Source organism: Oenanthe melanoleuca, chromosome 5 (genome assembly GCF_029582105.1).
Source record: "Oenanthe melanoleuca isolate GR-GAL-2019-014 chromosome 5, OMel1.0, whole genome shotgun sequence".
Taxonomy (NCBI): Eukaryota; Metazoa; Chordata; class Aves; order Passeriformes; family Muscicapidae; genus Oenanthe; species Oenanthe melanoleuca.
The window spans coordinates 3,669,303-3,686,423 of record NC_079339.1 but is presented as its reverse complement, the minus strand read 5'-3'; the positions used below and the strand labels follow the sequence as shown (position 1 = coordinate 3,686,423).

Here is a 17,121-nt window from a genome sequence, read left to right as displayed (position 1 = left end):
ATGGATCTCTGCATCCCCATGGATCCCAGGGGCTGTACATGGATCTCTGCATCCCCATGGATCCCATGGGCTGTACATGGATCTCTGCATCCCCATGGATCCCATGGGCTGTGGGTGGATCTCTGCATCCCTGTGGATCCCATGGGCTGTACATGGATCTCTGCATCCCTGTGGATCCCATGGGCTGTGGGTGGATCTCTGCATCCCTGTGGATCCCAGGGGCTGCACATGGATCTCTGCATCCCCATGGATCCCATGGGCTGTACATGGATCTCTGCATCCCTGTGGATCCCATGGGCTGTACATGGATCTCTGCATCCCCATGGATCCCATGGGCTGTACATGGATCTCTGCATCCCCATGGATCCCATGGGCTGTGGGTGGATCTCTGCATCCCTGTGGATCCCATGGGCTGTACATGGATCTCTGCATCCCCATGGATCCCATGGGCTGTACATGGATCTCTGCATCCCTGTGGATCCCATGGGCTGTACATGGATCTCTGCATCCCCGTGGATCCCATGGGCTGTGGGTGGATCTCTGCATCCCCATGGATCCCATGGGCTGTACATGGATCTCTGCATCCCTGTGGATCCCATGGGCTGTACATGGATCTCTGCATCCCCCATGGATCCCATGGGCTGTACATGGATCTCTGCATCCCTGTGGATCCCATGGCTGCAGGGGCACAGCTGCTCCACCATGCTCTCACCACAGGCTGCAGAGCAATCTCAGCTGTGGTACCTGGGCAATCTCCTTCTTCTCTTCCTTCTTTGCTGACCTTCCTGTTTCCATGTTGTTTTCCTTCCCATGTTCTCACCTGCTCCTCTTCTCTGGCTGGAATTAAACCTACACCACAACCTTTGTTTTGATTTCTTCTTACATATGTTATCACAGAGGTGTTGGCATCATCCCTCATTGTCCCTGCTTTGTCCACCTTCAGAGCCATCAGGGACTGGCTCTGCTGGATGCTGGAAGCTTCCAGCAGCTCCTCACAGAACCCCCTTCTGTGAGCCCCTTGTGCTGCCAATAACCAGGCCATGCACAACCAATACACTTGGCAAGCATGGGAACCATGCCCAGTTTCCATTTGGCAGAGATAATATCAACATTTCTGCAGGATATTCAGGTACATTTTTTGAGAGGAGTTACACTGGGGCATAGTAACACACAACTGAAATTTCCAGGGATTTATGGCTAGAATACTTGAGTTTGCTCCCAGGTGTGCCTGAAGCAGTGCAGCCATGAGTGAGAATTGCAGCAATCTGACAGCTGTCAGTGACCTCAGTGAGGTGAGTCAGTGTCAAGCCAGGTCTGTGCCAGTGTCCCCATTCCAGCTGGGGCCACTTGGCACCCTGGGGCAGTCCCAGGGCAGTTCCTGGATCAAAGCACCAGCCTGCTCTCCTTGTTTGATGTGCAGTGCCAAGAGTCAGGGAAAAAACTTTGTTTTCTGTTCTCCTGAGGAACCATTTATTCTGGTTGAGTAAAATGTAGTTTTCACTGCTGACAGGTGTATTTATACATAGAATCTTTAAGTGGAGCAGTAGTGAAACATCAAGACCAAGTATTATTATGTATACATAAAAGAAATGCTGAAGCATCATCAAGCATCATTGTGCATCTCTGTGAAATTACTTGAATGACTGATGAACATGTCAATGTCTGTGACAATAGAGAGAAATTAAATGAGAGAAAAGATTCTATTTATTTTGTTGAAGCTGTGTTAATGCTTTACTTTTTTTGGATCAGCTGAGTAAAAGAAAAAAAAATATTTTTATAAAGCATTGCAGAATACCAGAGATTAACTGAAACCTGCAGAGCCTGAAATACTTTAGGAGACATTGAACTCTTTCTCATTCTGCTCTTTCATGTAGTTAAGAAGTGTGGATCAAGGCCTGTCTAGCAGAATTACTATGCTATGTGTCATAATATAATAAAATACTGTGTTGTGACCTGAACAAAGCACCTGAACCCAAGGTTCTGTATTATTTTCCAACTGTGTTATTTCCCAAGAATTCTGCAAGCTTTTGAAGTTGTTGCACAAGAAAATCTATAAAGGCCTCGCAACCTTAGTTGCTGTAAATAACTTTTTATTCTTTTTAACATAGGCTGGATTGTCCATATTCCCAGTGTTTGTTTAAAATCTTATATACCTTTTTCTTGTAGAATGTGAAGATTACTAAAGAGGGAGTGAACATGTTGAATATTTTGAGAAGTTAGAGGTTGCTTGTCTGTAGCAGTTGGGAATTCATGGAAAAATTACCATGCTATTACCCAATACACACCCCCAAAATGAGAGCTAGTATGATAGGTGTTTTCTGCTTTTAGTCCTGAAATTATCTCAGCTTTCTATGTGGTATCCTCAAGTCATTAAATATTAAACCCTACAAGTCTTGTTTCTTGATTTATAAGAGAGGAGCTAAAAGCTCTTTGCAGTTTTTTTATGTTTCTAAAATATTCTGAATATATAAAATGCTGTTCAAGTCCTAGGTTTAAATATTTTCACCTTAAGCAAGGCAACTTGGTTTAGTCATATTTTAACCTTCTAAGATTGCCTAAAATGATTACTGTACTCTCTGTGTGACTCCTTAGGAGCTTTTAAAGGTTTCACCTGATGAAAATCCCCATTTTTAGTCTTGCTATGTAATATTTTGACATGCTCTCTTATCTCAGACTTCTTAGAACTATAACCTTGGCTCTTCTTCTTGCTGTTTACAAATATTCCCTGGTTTACCTTTCCTGCTTTTTCCACTAAGCACTGTTTTTGCAATATATTAAGACAGAAAGGATAATAGATTTACATATTAGGTAATTATGGTCATAGAACATAAATCCTCTATTGACCAAAGAAAACACTGGAAGACTGAAAAAGAAAGTGGAAAGAATTCTGCATGCCTGGGTAGAGCAGAAGGCATGTGATTGTAGGAAATAAATTTTTTAACATAGTTTACTATTTAACAGTTTATTATTTATTATTTATTTGGGATTTTTCTGGAAAGTGGATTTACAGATCAAATAAATAAAAACCTAAAAAGCAAATGGAGGGGAAATTAAGAATATTTTGAGAAATCCTGTGTGTAACAGCTGGTTTTTATTTGATTATAGGCATCAAGAATGGTAGACTAGGGAAGAGTCTTCTTTATCTTCTTTCCTTTATCTTCTAATCAATATTCCTAGTTTTTGGTAAAATATTTTATTTTAAATAAATGTACCATGCTTATAATCTAATAGATTAGTCCTTGTCATCACTATCATCATTGTTACTGTCCTATCAAAAGCAGATTTGATATTTGTATTTCCTTTCATCAGGTAATAAATCTTTCAATTTTGTGTACTTGGTTTGATTAATTGAAGTGTGTGAGATAGCCAAGATGCTTAAAATTGTGTCTTCTGTTCCACAGAGAAACAGGAATGCAGAGAACTAGCCTGAACACTGTAATATAGTATTATAGCCTCATAAAAAGCATCTGGTTTTAGAGAGAATTTTTATATCCAACAGTTGCCTATATCCACATTGGTACATTGGTACATTATTCCAGTGCATAACAAACACATTACATACAGAAACTAGAGTTTCACACAGCTGAAAGGCTGGCATCAAATGTCAACCTAATCATTTTTCAATCTTTTTTTTTATTTGCAACCTCCTGAATGTTTTCCAGCTGAAGCATCTCTCTACCAAAGAATAAGTTTCTACTTCCTTAAAATTTACTAATTTTTTTAATTAACCTTTGCTAATCACAGAAGTTTGGCAGATCACAAATCAAAAGCTGTCACAAGAATCTTAGCTGTCCACATATTTATGACTTGTTTAAAGAAGTGTAAGAAATTTTCTAGCAATAAATAAATATTGTTCAGAGTAATTTTTTGGATCAATTGGTAGAGCACTGCTTCAGAGCTGCTGACATGAAATACTGTCTGCTGGGGAACTGGACAATGGCAATTTATACTTTATCCAGGTCTCATTTATTTTAATCTCCCACATATGGAATTTTAAAGTTCATTCATTTGCATGAATCATAAAGGTGGAAACACTGCCCAGTTGGAAAAAGTGGTGCATATTTTCAAGAAAATTCCTCTCATTATATTGAAGAAGAAATACAATCTCAAAACTGTATAACTATATAGCTTAAATTGGTTAAAGTGTCTTAAGTGGATCATTGTGCTTTTCAGGAACTGCCAGTTCTTATGCTGAATAGTTGTATTCAGTTATGGGCTGGACAGAAATCAATTCAAAATTGTGTGTGCAATCATGATATCCCTCATGGAAATTTGTCATTCACACGATTTCCCAGGTTTTGTGCTGTGTTGGTAGGTGGATTTGTTCTCCTCTAATGAGGGGAGCATTGTCTAGCTGAATATTCTTCCATGTGGTTGGATTCTTCCTTTTAATGGAAGCTTTTTCTCTCCACATGGAGGCAGTCCCTTCCTGGAATGGGCAGAAATACATTCTGTTTTGCAGGTACTGCTTAAAAATGCAGCAATATGTTGACTGATCTCTCTAAGTCTGTGAAACTCATTGAGATTTTGAGAGACAGCTAAAATAAATTGTGTAATTGCATGTCACCTTATATATATAGGCAAAAGCCAAAGTTTGGGATTAGATAGCCAAGGAAGCATTGGAAGATCACATGAGTATTGGATAGCCTGAGTTGGAACAGACCCATCAGGATTATTGAACCCAGTCCTGGCACTCATCCTGTGCCTGAGAGCATTGTCCCAACACTTCTTGGTCTCTGCCAGGGTGAGCTCTGTGTGGCTGGACACTGGAACCTGTGGAGAAGATGTGTTGTCCTCTCCCTTGCCATTCCTCTTTTCCTTGTCAGTATGGGAATTTAAGAAACAACCTCTTTAAATCTAAGAGAGAACAGTGAGCACAAAATTGCATGTTAAACTACTCACTCCAGTGATCAGGTGCCTAAATCCAAAATGCACTAAATGTTTTAGCTGCTTATGATTCAGTGCACCTCGTTCTCCCAGTTATTTTTAAAATGACAAATGCCACTAAAAACGTGTTTGGTCCCATGGCAGGAACTGGGAATTCTTTTCCTGGTGAGTAAATATTAATCACAAGATTGTTCACTCCTGTTCCATTTTGTCTGCTTCCCTAGGTCCAAGATCTGTTCTTTCTTTTCTGCACCTTGGCCTTGCTTGACTAAAGGCCCTGCTAAGCAGAGTAGTCAGGACATTCCTGCTAAAGGTGTCCTGCATAGTGAAAAAAATAACTTTTTGTCAGTTTTTCATTTCTTTAAGATCAAGCAGGAAGGGAGTAAAGAGTTAAAGTAGAAGGAGTCACTGAGTGGTGGTTTGGACCAGTTTTCAATGTTGACAATGAAAATACATAAACTATTACTTTGGGAATAGCCTTGTTGCTTCTGAGACAAGCTGAGTGCTATTATCTAATTCCTGCCATGCAAGGGGGAGAGATGGCTTTGTTATAATTAAACTTGAGGCTATTTATTTGTTGCTTTCTTACAGGAAACAGGTTCATCCTCTTCTAGGAAAGTTCAGCCAGTCAGAGGCTTTGTTAATCTCCTCTGGGGTTGAGCCAGGGACTCTGGATGGTGTTCTCCTGGATGCTGGCTGCTCTTCCATGCAGCTTGATACACCTGAGAGAGGCTTTTCCCTGCAGAAGGATGGGCCTTTGGACATGAGGATGGATGGTGACAGGTACATTATAACAGTGTTTCTTCCTGAATGCCAAAAACTGTCTGCTCAGCAACCCCTGTACATTTGCTTTCCTCTTAGAATGAAGAATTCTTCTCATCAAACAATGGCATCTAATTTTGCATGAGTATCCCGACTTGCTTTTGCCAAAAAAGTTTTTTTTCTGTCTCAGTGCTCAGCCCTGGTTATTGTCCTTGCCTTCTTTGAAATAAGAGGAAGGTTCCAGTGATGAGTAATTAAACCAGTAATGTTTTACTAAATGTACCTTTCAATTGGAACAGTGTATGGCACACAGTCACAGGAGCATCTCTCTTTCAGAGGTCTGTTATTTCCACAGTTTCTCTGCCTGTACTTGATCTGCAGACTCACAACTTCTTCCTGCAGTCCCTTTCCTTTCCTGCCACACTTGCTATTTGTGGAAACTTCACTTGAGCAGGTTCAGTTGCTCCCTCAGGAAAGAGCAGCATCCTTCTTCTGTGCAATGACCATCTTGTCCAGTTGCTTCTCTGTAGAAGGAACATAATAAAAATAAATAAATAAAATCCTATCCATTATATCTGCTAGTTGCTTCTAACATGCTTCTAACATGCTGGTATGATGCATGCTTCCATGCCCATTTGCTATTATATTTAAGTTTTATTTAGCAAAATTAAAAACTTCCTGTCTCTTTTTGTAGGAGGAACATTACTTATTGTCAAATTAATGGTTATTGAGTAAATCTCCTGTATTTAAATTTGGATTGGTGTTTAGTACTTTCAAGAGCATGAAAATCAGTTGTGGAATCATAATTTCCACTTATGCAGCGTTTTTCATCTTCAGACAACCTGATGTGTTTCTGCAGCACTTTTCTTTTTGCATGGGCAAAGATCTGTCTGTATGGATGATGACTGTAACTGCATGACCCATTACATGACAGAGAATGACAATTTTTTTCTCAGTGTTTTGATGAACATGGAGTCTTAAGAAATGCCATTTGTTCTTTCATTGCTCTCAAGAGCAAATGGGAAGCCTCAATTTCTAAGGAATTAGTTTACCATATTAACCTTAATTTTTAGCACAGCAAATTTCATGATACTTGCTTTTTCTGGAGCAAAATGCTCCCATGATTCTCCTGGGATTCAGTCCTCAGATTTCAAGAATCTGAACTCCAGGCTTAAATATAAATCTGATGCATCATGAGAAAACAAACACAGAAGAGAAGCATAAGAACAAAGGATACCTGAGGCATAACAAAAGCCTTACACTCCTTGCACTATGGTTGTTGCTATGATACTACCTGCCTCTAAATTTTATCTTTTGTAAGATACTGCAGGGGAGTAAAATATGCCTGAAAGAGAAGAGAATTTAGAAGAGAATTCATTAAGTAGTTTGTATGTTTTCTCTGATTAGTAAACCCAGAGATGATGTTCATAAAATACCTTGAATTATTTCAGTAGTGAAGTGACAGAGATATAGATATATAGATTGAAGGCTTTCACTTCTTAAATTGTAGTAAGTCCTGTCATTTATATGACTATGTCATTTCTATTATCTCAGGAGAGTATTTATATGTATTCTTAGTAAAAAATAATGTTTAATTATCTTCATTAGCAATTGTTTCCATAACAGGAGACGTGAAAGAAAAGATCCTTGAAATCAGTTCTGGTTAGAAAACAACACATGATGCAAGGTGGCTAAAATGAACCTATAAGAGGCAAGTTTATATTCTAAAGCTGGCTAAGTAGAAAGGTCACACACATAATTTCCATCCTAGCATAATACTGGAATATATTTATTCTTGTCAGAGTTTGTGACAATACTTGGAACTTAAAGCTCTTGTAATTGAGGTTGAGGAGCAAACTCCATGTAGGCCAGCAAGGAGAAGGGATTTAAAAGGTTTTCACAGAGTTGAAAACCTCTAAGGTATGCAGTGTGACTCTGTGTGGAGCTGTTGGGAACAAGGAAATAGAAAAACCTTATAAATATGAGTGCTTAGTGAAAGATTTTGAAACCATGAGTGAAATAGAAATGATAGCAGTTTTTGACTGTGGGGCTGAGAGCAACCATGTGAAGGTTTAAGGCCTCTTTCCTTTGTTTAGTTAATGCCAAGTGCCACAAATACCAAAGAGCCAACAGACATTCTGTTCCAAGTATGGCAGGAAAGGTTTAGAGATAAGGTTTATAGATAAGAAAGCCATAAAACATGGTAATACAGCGATTCCTATAGGTTGAGTGCAAATATTAGGAAATTAGTGTTTTGTAGTAGATCGGTTAATGGAAATTAGAATATTATAGAAGAATACTTATTGTATTGTAAATGGGAAATTGCTCTCTATGCTCTATGCTCTCTTATTCTCTCTTACACAATCCCCTCTCATACTTCTCTCTCCATCCTGCTCTGAGCTGTGGCTGGCAGCTCTTAGCAGGACCCTAACAATAAACTACAAACTTCAAGACCAGAATGTAGAGAGCTCCTGAGTCTGTCCTGACGACTGTCCACCCAAGAAAAACTCCCACATGGAGCCTCACTCCTGTCACTGAAGGCTGACTGTGACTGTGTGAGGAGTTCAGTGAGGGCTGACCAATGGCACTAATGGCACTAATTGCACTAATTACTGCTGTGTGCAGGTACCCCCAGCTGCCCACTGCTGCTGATGCTGTGAACACCTAAAGGTGTGCAGTGTGAGTGTGTGACTGTGTGGAGCCTCACTCTGTCAGTGAGGGCTGACTGTGACTGTGTGTGGAGCTCAGTGAGGGCTGACCAATGGCACTAATTGCACTAATTGCTGTGTGTGCAGGTGCCCCCATCTCCCCACGGCCTCTGACGCAGTGAGCGCCTCCAAGGTGTGAATGTGCAGTGTGAGTGTGTGAGGAACCTCACTCCTATCAATGAGGGCTGACAATGGCACCAATGGCACCAATGGCACTAATGGCACCAATGGCACTAATGGCACTAATGGCACTAATGGCACCAATGGCACTAATGGCACCAATGGAACCAATGGCACCAATGGCACTAATGGCACTAATGTCACCAATGTCACTAATGGCATTAATGGCACTAATGTCACCAATGGCACTAATGGCACCAATGGCACCAATGGCACTAATGGCACTAATTGCTGCAGGTACCCCGAGATGCCCACGGCTGCCAACGCAGTGAACGTCTCCAAGGTGTGAGTGTGTGAGTGTGTGAGGAACCTCACTCCTCTCAATGAGAGCTGAGCAATGGCACTAATGGCACCAATGGCACTAATGGCACCAATGGCACTAATGGCACTAATGGCACTAATTACTGTGTGCAGGTACCTTGCCACGCCCACGGCTGCTGATGCTGTGAACGCCTCCAAGGTGTGAGTGTGTGAGTGTGTGTGGAGCCTCACTCCTATCAATGAGAGCTGACCAATGGCACCAATGGCACTAATGGCACCAATGGCACCAATGGCACTAATGGCACTAATGGCACTAATGGCACTAATTACACTAATTGCTGTGTGCAGGTACCCCGAGATGCCCACGGCTGCTGATGCTGTGAACGCCCTGCAGCGGCAGGCACTGGCAGCTGTGCTCAGTGTGAGTGTGTGTGGAGCCTCACTCCTGTCAATGAGAGCTGACCAATGGCACTAATTACACTCATTAATTGCTGCAGGTACCCCGAGATGCCCACGGCTGCGGATGCTGTGAACGCCCTGCAGCGGCAGGCACTGGCAGCCGTGCTCAGCGCCTACGGCGAGGAGCGGCGCGCCCGCAGCATCGCCGCCGCCATCGCCCGCGCCCGCAGCGTCTGCCCCATCACCAGGACCCAGCAGCTGGCAAGCATTGTGGCAGGTACCCTCCTTCATTCTTCCCACTGAACAGAAAAAAATAAAAAAAAAAATAGTAAGATAAAATTAATCCCCAAAGTCCCAGCGGGATCTATTTGTACTTGAAGTCGTGCAGGATCTAATCTTGCCTGTTCTGCTCTGATGTCAGCTCTCTTTTCCTCTTTTTCCTCTCCTTTTTTTGTACTGTAGTTTGACAATTAGTTTAATAATAGATTTAACATGGAGTGATGCATCATTTTGTCGGCCAAGTTGAACCACAGAATGACAGCAGCCTTGGGTATTCTCTATCCTGGCTACTTTAAAAATCAGATATGTCACCTCTGTCTTAGTTTAAAATTTCTGTGTTTTAATATTTTAACGGGACGTACCGTGGCAGTTTCCAATTGTGAATCATTTCTGTATTTTTAAAGAATCAGGAAGGACAAAGCATGCTTCACCTTGTGCATGCCAACTAGAACAGCCTGAAGAGACTATTGAAGCACTTCATCTTCCTTGCTCCTCACTGCAAACAACTTGAAGGATATGCAGTTAGGCAGGAACAGTGCTTGCATCAAGAACCTTTACATTTGTGTTCCCAAGTAAAAATCTTCAAGAAAAAATATAAGGCACAAATCCTGTTCATTAACATGATATGTAGCTTCAGGATGTTTTTACTTTCTTAACCAAGTGATGAAAATCACTACATCACTACTTGAATAAGTCTAAACTTCTGACTTTGAATAGTTCTAATAGTTCTTTAAAGTTCTAATCCAAATTTCACATTTGCTAAAGAACGCTGTAAAATATTTTATCAGTATCCTGAAGAGTTGAAAAATTGAAAAATTTATGGTGTTCTTAAAAATTTGTATTACTTAAACTGGAGGTCTAAAGCACTTAAATTTAATGACAGAAAAATCAAAAGGTTTGGATTTGTAGAAGTCAGAATACTTTAGCAAAATGTCCAGTCAACCAAGGCCCAAAACCTTACATTTTTAATATCATCATTAGCAATATTGAAAAACTGTTGATTAAGAATTTGAAGCAACCCTATCACTGTGTTAGGACATGTGTTACAGACAAGAAACTCAGTAATTCTGAAATAATTTTGTGCCACAGCTTAAACTAAGGAAATGAAAATACTCTTTTAAAAGACATTCATGTTTAATGTGCTGCTTGTGAGTCATTTGTTAATGGTCAGTTTCTGTGACAATGAGAAGGATTTTTTTGTTCTCACTTTAAATTCTCTGCTATATTTGAAGAGCTTCCTGATCCACAGTCAGGTATGCATCAGGTAGTGTACATGCCAAAACAATGAGTCCAGCAGACATCTGCCAAGACAATAAATATGGATGTTTTGTGTGCTTTTTTTGGAGTACACAAGTAGTTATAACAATTTTAGAGCTGCTACACTGATCCCTGTTTGCATAAAACTTCTTCCAGTTTTAATTTGATTCATCCAGTAGGGAAGCACTATGGTGGATCCTGTCAGTTTTGAACTGATTACAAAAAACTTCCTTAAGGTTTTCTTAATTGTGATCTATTTTTATTCATTTATCATCTACCATTAATATATATCCTTACATGAAATTATATTGGGGAAGTTACTGGAATAAGCCACAGACCATGGCTACAGGAACCTCATTATGGCACAGCCCAAAAAAACTCTGACTAATTCAGGACTTTACCAGAGTAAGATTTATCACCTATATTAGTTAAATATTATGCCTTCTAAGAAATAAAATATTAATTAGAATAATAAAATCTTGCATTTTAGGTTTTGTAGATTCTCTGGAAGCCTGATTATCTTCCAGAACAGGATCATTATTTTTGCCTTGTGTAGGAACCAGAACACAAGCAAAACAATCCAGCCAATGAAGCTGGTGTCAGTATCTGAGAATTTGTGTAGTGTCCATATTTCTTTCTCCTCTTATTGATTACTATGGCTTCAGATTTTCTACAGCTCCCAGGTTTTATCTTAAGGTCCAGCTGATAATCAGAATCACAGTGAATCTAGATTTGGACTAACCTGAACTTGGAAAATTTAATTTCTTTTTATGGAATGCTAGATTTCTGGTCTTTCCCACCACCCCCCAAAAGGTTAGAACATGTATTGCAGTTCCTAATTGATTGGGAGGTAAAAGTGAAGGACGTAGCTTAAAAAAAACCCAAGGAAACAAAACACTATTAGAAAATTTGTCTTCTCTTTGTGTTTATAAATATTATCTGAGAGGGTTCTGATCTGCTTAAATAAGATCTCTGTGAGCTATGGAATCTGCTTTTGGTTCAGTCTTGGGAACAGCATCTCTTCCCAAAGCACAGCTGAGCTCTTCTCACTGTTGATAATTTTCACAGAGCTATTTGCATCATTGAGTGCTCTGTAAATACTAAAAATCAGTAGTTCTCAACTGAAGGGTTGTGAATAGCTGTGTTTAAGTTGGTTAAGAAGAACTTCCTGATGTCTTTTGTTGAGTTGTTTGGAAACAATAGGTCTAACTGCATGTGCAGGAAAACTCATTAAAAATGGTGAAATTTTTAGAATGTTATTTTCAAATGCTTTTCCTGTACAGCTAATGGTCTATTTTGATTTCTTTTCAGGGGACAATATACCTTTTTATCTTTATTTTTTTCAAAATTTATTTTTTCAGAGCATTATTTAGATAAATAATCTATTAAAAGACAATTTTGAGATCATGTAATCATTTGACCTTAGCTTGAAAGGAGTTGATGATGACATGCTAAAGAAATTTAAAAAGTTTAAAAAGAACCTGAATCAGTACAGTCAATTTCACTCAGACTGGTTGGCTTTTATAGACTTTAATTATCAGTTTGGAATTTGTAATACTGCCTGAATTTCAGATGGGTGAGAATTAACACTGTACTGAGGGAGCCAAGACAAAAGGACATTGGCTGCGTCACAGAAACTTATTAAATGCAGTGCTAATTCAACAGACCAATTCCTGCAAACAGGTGCACCATCTGAATTAATTCTTAAACTCTCCCACTCTCTTCCACTCTGGGGACTTTAATAGTTCATATTGACAGGCACAGCATATTTCTAATTCCATTCACAAGCTTTTAAAATTTCAATGCATTTCAACATGTGAACCTGTTAGGTTGTTTCATAGTGTAAGGATCATCAGGGCATCCTGAAACTAAAAATGGTTATTTCTCTCACTGGGATTTCAAACCATTAATCTAGCCAGAAGTGTGGTGTTTTTATGAATGAAATTCATTTTACAAGCTTCCCTTACAGATTTTTTTTTTTTTTTCTTTTTGTGCATTGAACAGCCAGTTACCAGGAAGGATTTTCTTTAAGTGCCTTGGTAACTGGAGGGGACTGGGTGAGAAGTGATGTGCCTGTGCAGAAAGCACAAACAGATTTTTATTTAACTAAACCAGAGGAGTGAGAGTCATAGGAGAATTTTTCACCCATGGAACACAGATCAGAATCCACAGCCTCTATTAAAAAGCTGAAGGCCTGTGTGACAGAAATAACTACCAGAGATTACATCTGTTAGTTTTTGAGAACAGACCAGTAAGTCTTTGATTTTGCTTTTAGGAGGTTTTGGTTGCATAAAACTGCAAAGTGGCTGCATTTCTTTACCAATGTCCTGAATATTAACATTCTGCACTTTGGTATAGGGCCTGCAGTGCTCTTTGTGCATGTTCAACTGAGGCATGTAGGGTTGTATTTTACTTACAGAATATATCTGGGCTTTAATTAATTTTTCTTCAGTGTGTGATAAATTATTCACAGTAATAAATTAATGTCACAGTTAATTGTCATAGGAGGTTATTGTAGGAAGAAACTGCACTCATCAGGCATGGCAGGATAAGTGGAAGAACTTTCCAAAGACTGTGTCCTAGTTGTGCTAATGGCCTCAGTGTCATTGCTCTTTTATTTATCTGTTTATTAATCTAATTCATTCAATAGCTCTGAGCATTCTACTAGTGTTTGTAGTTGTTACTCAGCCTTTAAAGGAAGTTGTGTTTATTTTCCCTAGCACAACATTCCTTTGTGTTGTGCACTGAGACACTTCTCATCACACACAACTGGCACTCAGTGGCTGTTCCAAGGGTTCCATTTCCAAAAAATCTATTTATAGGTATGCAAGGCCATATGGAAACAGATATCATGTCAGTTAGTACAAGCTTGGTGCTGGTTTCTTGGGGTACCTCATGTTCTGTGATTTTTTGTTCTCCTTTTAATTGAGGTCTCTCACCAAAATGAACTTTGTGGCTTCCACAATGAGAGTGTACATTCTTTTCGTGATTCATAGCAAATATAGAAGGTTATATTCTCAAGGACAGAAATCATGTTAACTAGCTAGAGTAACTTTTTCTAGAGTTTTCAAATGATGGAGGAACCTAGTTCCTGCAAGCTACATCTGTTTACTCTGTTTTGTGACACAGCTTCAAGCCACAAATTCTCATGCTGTTGTTTGTTGGGAGAAGTCAAACCTGTTGCCAAATTCTGTCTTGAAGGATTCAAACATCTGAATGTGTGCATCTAATAAAAAATATTTAATCTGCTGGTTTTAGGTCTGACAAACCTTGACATATTCTGCTGTGTTGACATGTGAAAGCACAACCCTACCAGCTGCATTTTCTAAATTTCTCAAGGTATTTTTGTGAACATTTGAAGAAATACAGGTGTAGTGTTCAACAATTGCTACCCTCAAGCAAGGATACCTCTTTTAAACTTTAGGTAATTCATTAAAGATAGTTATTGCCAGGTAGACATTGTCTCCAGTTCTCTCTGTCTGTGCAGAAATGCAGTTATCTGAAAGGCACCAGGTAAAATTGTGTCCACTGTACATTGATTTTTTTCTTAAAAGGATAACATAGCCACAAATACCAAACTGGCATTGATTACACTGAGCTGTGAGGTGAGACTTACCCATCTTTTTTTCCTTTATCTTGATTTCAGACATCATGTTTTAGTTCAAATCTGTGATGCTTTTGGAGAAGGAATGTCTATTAAAAAAACCCAACACTTAACCACAAACCATCTTATGTTCAGATATAATTCAAAGCATAAAATAAAGATATATTACAAAGAAGGAGGCTGACTACTCAGGGTTCAGTTTTGAGTATGTTTTCCTTTGATTTTGCATGAGTGGATGACAAGCTACAGAAATATGAAGTTTTTAACATGCATCTTTCACAATGCGTGGCAGGTGCTTTTCCAGCATCGGCTCTCTACGCACGCAGGGATTTGCTTCAGAGACCCGCACACGTGGCCACCAAAACTTTCCAAGGGCTGAGAATCTTTGTGAATGATGAGCTCCATGAGCTGCTGCTGGGGCTGAAGACAGCTGAGAGGTTTCTGAAGCCTGGGGGGCGCCTGGTGGCCCTGTCCTTCCATTCCCTGGAGGATCGGATCATCAAGCGCTTCCTGCACGGGATCGACATGGCAGAAAAGCACAACCTTGGCTCAAAGCAGAGGATAAGGCAGGCTCTGAAGAAATCCTCCAGAGGAGATGCACAAGAATCTCCCCGTGGAAAACCCAGCTCCAAGTGGATCTTTATACAGAAAAAAGTTCTCACGCCCCAGGCCGAGGATGTTCAAGCAAACCCAAGGGGAAGGTCGGCCAAGCTAAGAGCTGCCATTAAACTCTAAACCAAAATATATTATCACATGATTTTATCATTTCCTTGCATTCTGTTTTCCAGAATGCTAACTGGACAGATAGTATCAAACTGGAAAAATAAAATGGAGTCTTGTAGAAAACATTTATTTCTTACCTTTGTGCTTCTGATTAGGAAGTGGCATAGAGCATGAAAATGCAAAATAAATGCTTATAAGTGGGTGTCACTAATTATACAAAAAAGACATCTTTTTTTTTTAAAAGAGCATCAAATACCAAGTTTATACAAATTGCAGGTTTGATGTATTTGTAGTATTCCCTTTAGATTAATTTCAAAATCCTGACATTAAATTCAGTAGCTAGCTGGGACATATTTTTATGGGGGTGGATTTCACACACCTGATTTTGTCTGGTTTAGTCTAGAGTAAGTTCAAACTAACCTAACAATTCCTGATATGTATGTGTCTAACTTGTTGCATGAATGCTTATGGGACAAGATCTAATTCTTAAATAAAGTGACATCTATCCAGCAATTTGTAAATGGACTGCTACCTTTTTTACAATAAATATTCACATCTGGGTGATAACCTGGTTGTTTAATGAGTAATAATTGTAAATAATAAATATATCTTGGGGGAGAAAAGGGTTCTTAAAAAGGGAAACCATAACTTCTGTGCATAGATCCACTACAACTTTTAGGTGTGGATGGAATTATTATTAACCCATCAAAAAAGCAGTATTGTGGGTCTTGGGAAGTATTCTCCTTTGCTGGTGATTGTTTATTAAAGGATAGGTATTAAATTATTTTAGGAAAGGCCCACTCTTAACACTTAGCTTTCTGTTCAGGTGCTATATATACTAGGTTGTAGAACATTTAATAGAATTTCTTTTTTATGTTACTGCTTTAATTCATAGTTACTCTGAATTAAATTTAGCTTTAGGTTTATGTTTTATCTTAAAAGACCACTGGTTTTCTAGTTTTATATGCTACAAATGAATGGAAAATAGTATAAATTTCAACTTCTTTGACCTCTGACTCATCTCTTCAGGAAAAAGTCTTAATTTAGATAATCAAATTGGTACCAGGATTTCATTTGTGATGTCTGAAACTTGGTTGGTAGGATTAAAAAAATGCAATTTCTGACTCAGTGAAATGACTACTACACTGGTTTCTGAACATTCTGAACTTGATTTTCAGCAAGCATCCTCTTTGTGTGGATGTAAATGATGACTTCACAGGAGTTTTTTGGGTGATATTGGCACAGGTTGATATTTAGGTTCACTGTCTGATATACAATACAGAGTACAGTAATATATAACATACAATATGCAGCTGGGTATTTTTTAATTCCTTGGTAAAGGTAAGTCATATAATGTATTCTTGGGTATAGATGGTAACATCTATCACTAATCTGAAATAACAGTTAAATGGTGATGGGTATTTCACTCTTTTCTGAAATTTCAATATTTTTCCACTAGCTTCATTATACATGCTGCTTAAATAAAACATTCCACTTCAAATAATATTACTTACTCTTGTCATCTTTGAGACAACAGACTGTACCCTGAATAGACTTTTTTTTTGTTTTTTTTCATGCAAACATTAAATATAAATGGCTAAGGTTATTTTTAGCTAAGATTTCATACTGAAATGTATTTCAATTGTAGATTTGAGAAGCTGTGCCTCCAGCCTAGGCTTGGGAGAGTTTTAGTGCCATGCTGTGCCTTGTTCAGGACACACTTCAGGGAAACACCACCCAGTTATGGCAGAATTTGTACTCAGAAATTATAGAAAGCATTAAGGATCCTTATGCTTAAAACAATGTTTAAAATCCACACTTCTCATGCCCAAATTCAGAGGCACAGTTTCTCAGGATAACTGAATTATATACAAGGTTGTGCAAATACTCTCCCTCATTTAGGACAAGAGGCTTTTATTTGCCTTCAGGTTGGAGTTGCACAGCCATGACAATATAAAATTTGGGTTTTTCCCTTTAGAGGGTCTGTTTCCCTCTTCTCAGCATCTCCTCATTTTCAGCTTTAAACCTGATGTGTGCAGAGTCCTGGAATTTTAACCTCTG

General features: G+C 38.9%; 1 protein-coding gene across 2 annotated transcripts in view; it reads left to right on the top strand.

Annotated features, from left to right (window-relative positions):
* Nucleotides 1–15,569, top strand: part of METTL15 (methyltransferase 15, mitochondrial 12S rRNA N4-cytidine) — a 78,082-nt gene extending 62,513 nt beyond the window's left edge. For both annotated transcript variants that reach the window (XM_056493254.1, XM_056493252.1), the window contains exons 4-6: nt 5,479–5,670; nt 9,296–9,474; nt 14,630–15,569. In XM_056493254.1, the coding sequence (XP_056349229.1) occupies nt 5,479–5,670; nt 9,296–9,474; nt 14,630–15,072 (814 nt within the window). In that variant the 3' untranslated portion in view covers nt 15,073–15,569. The remainder of the gene's footprint in view (nt 1–5,478; nt 5,671–9,295; nt 9,475–14,629) is intronic.
* Nucleotides 15,570–17,121: the final 1,552 nt, after the last annotated feature.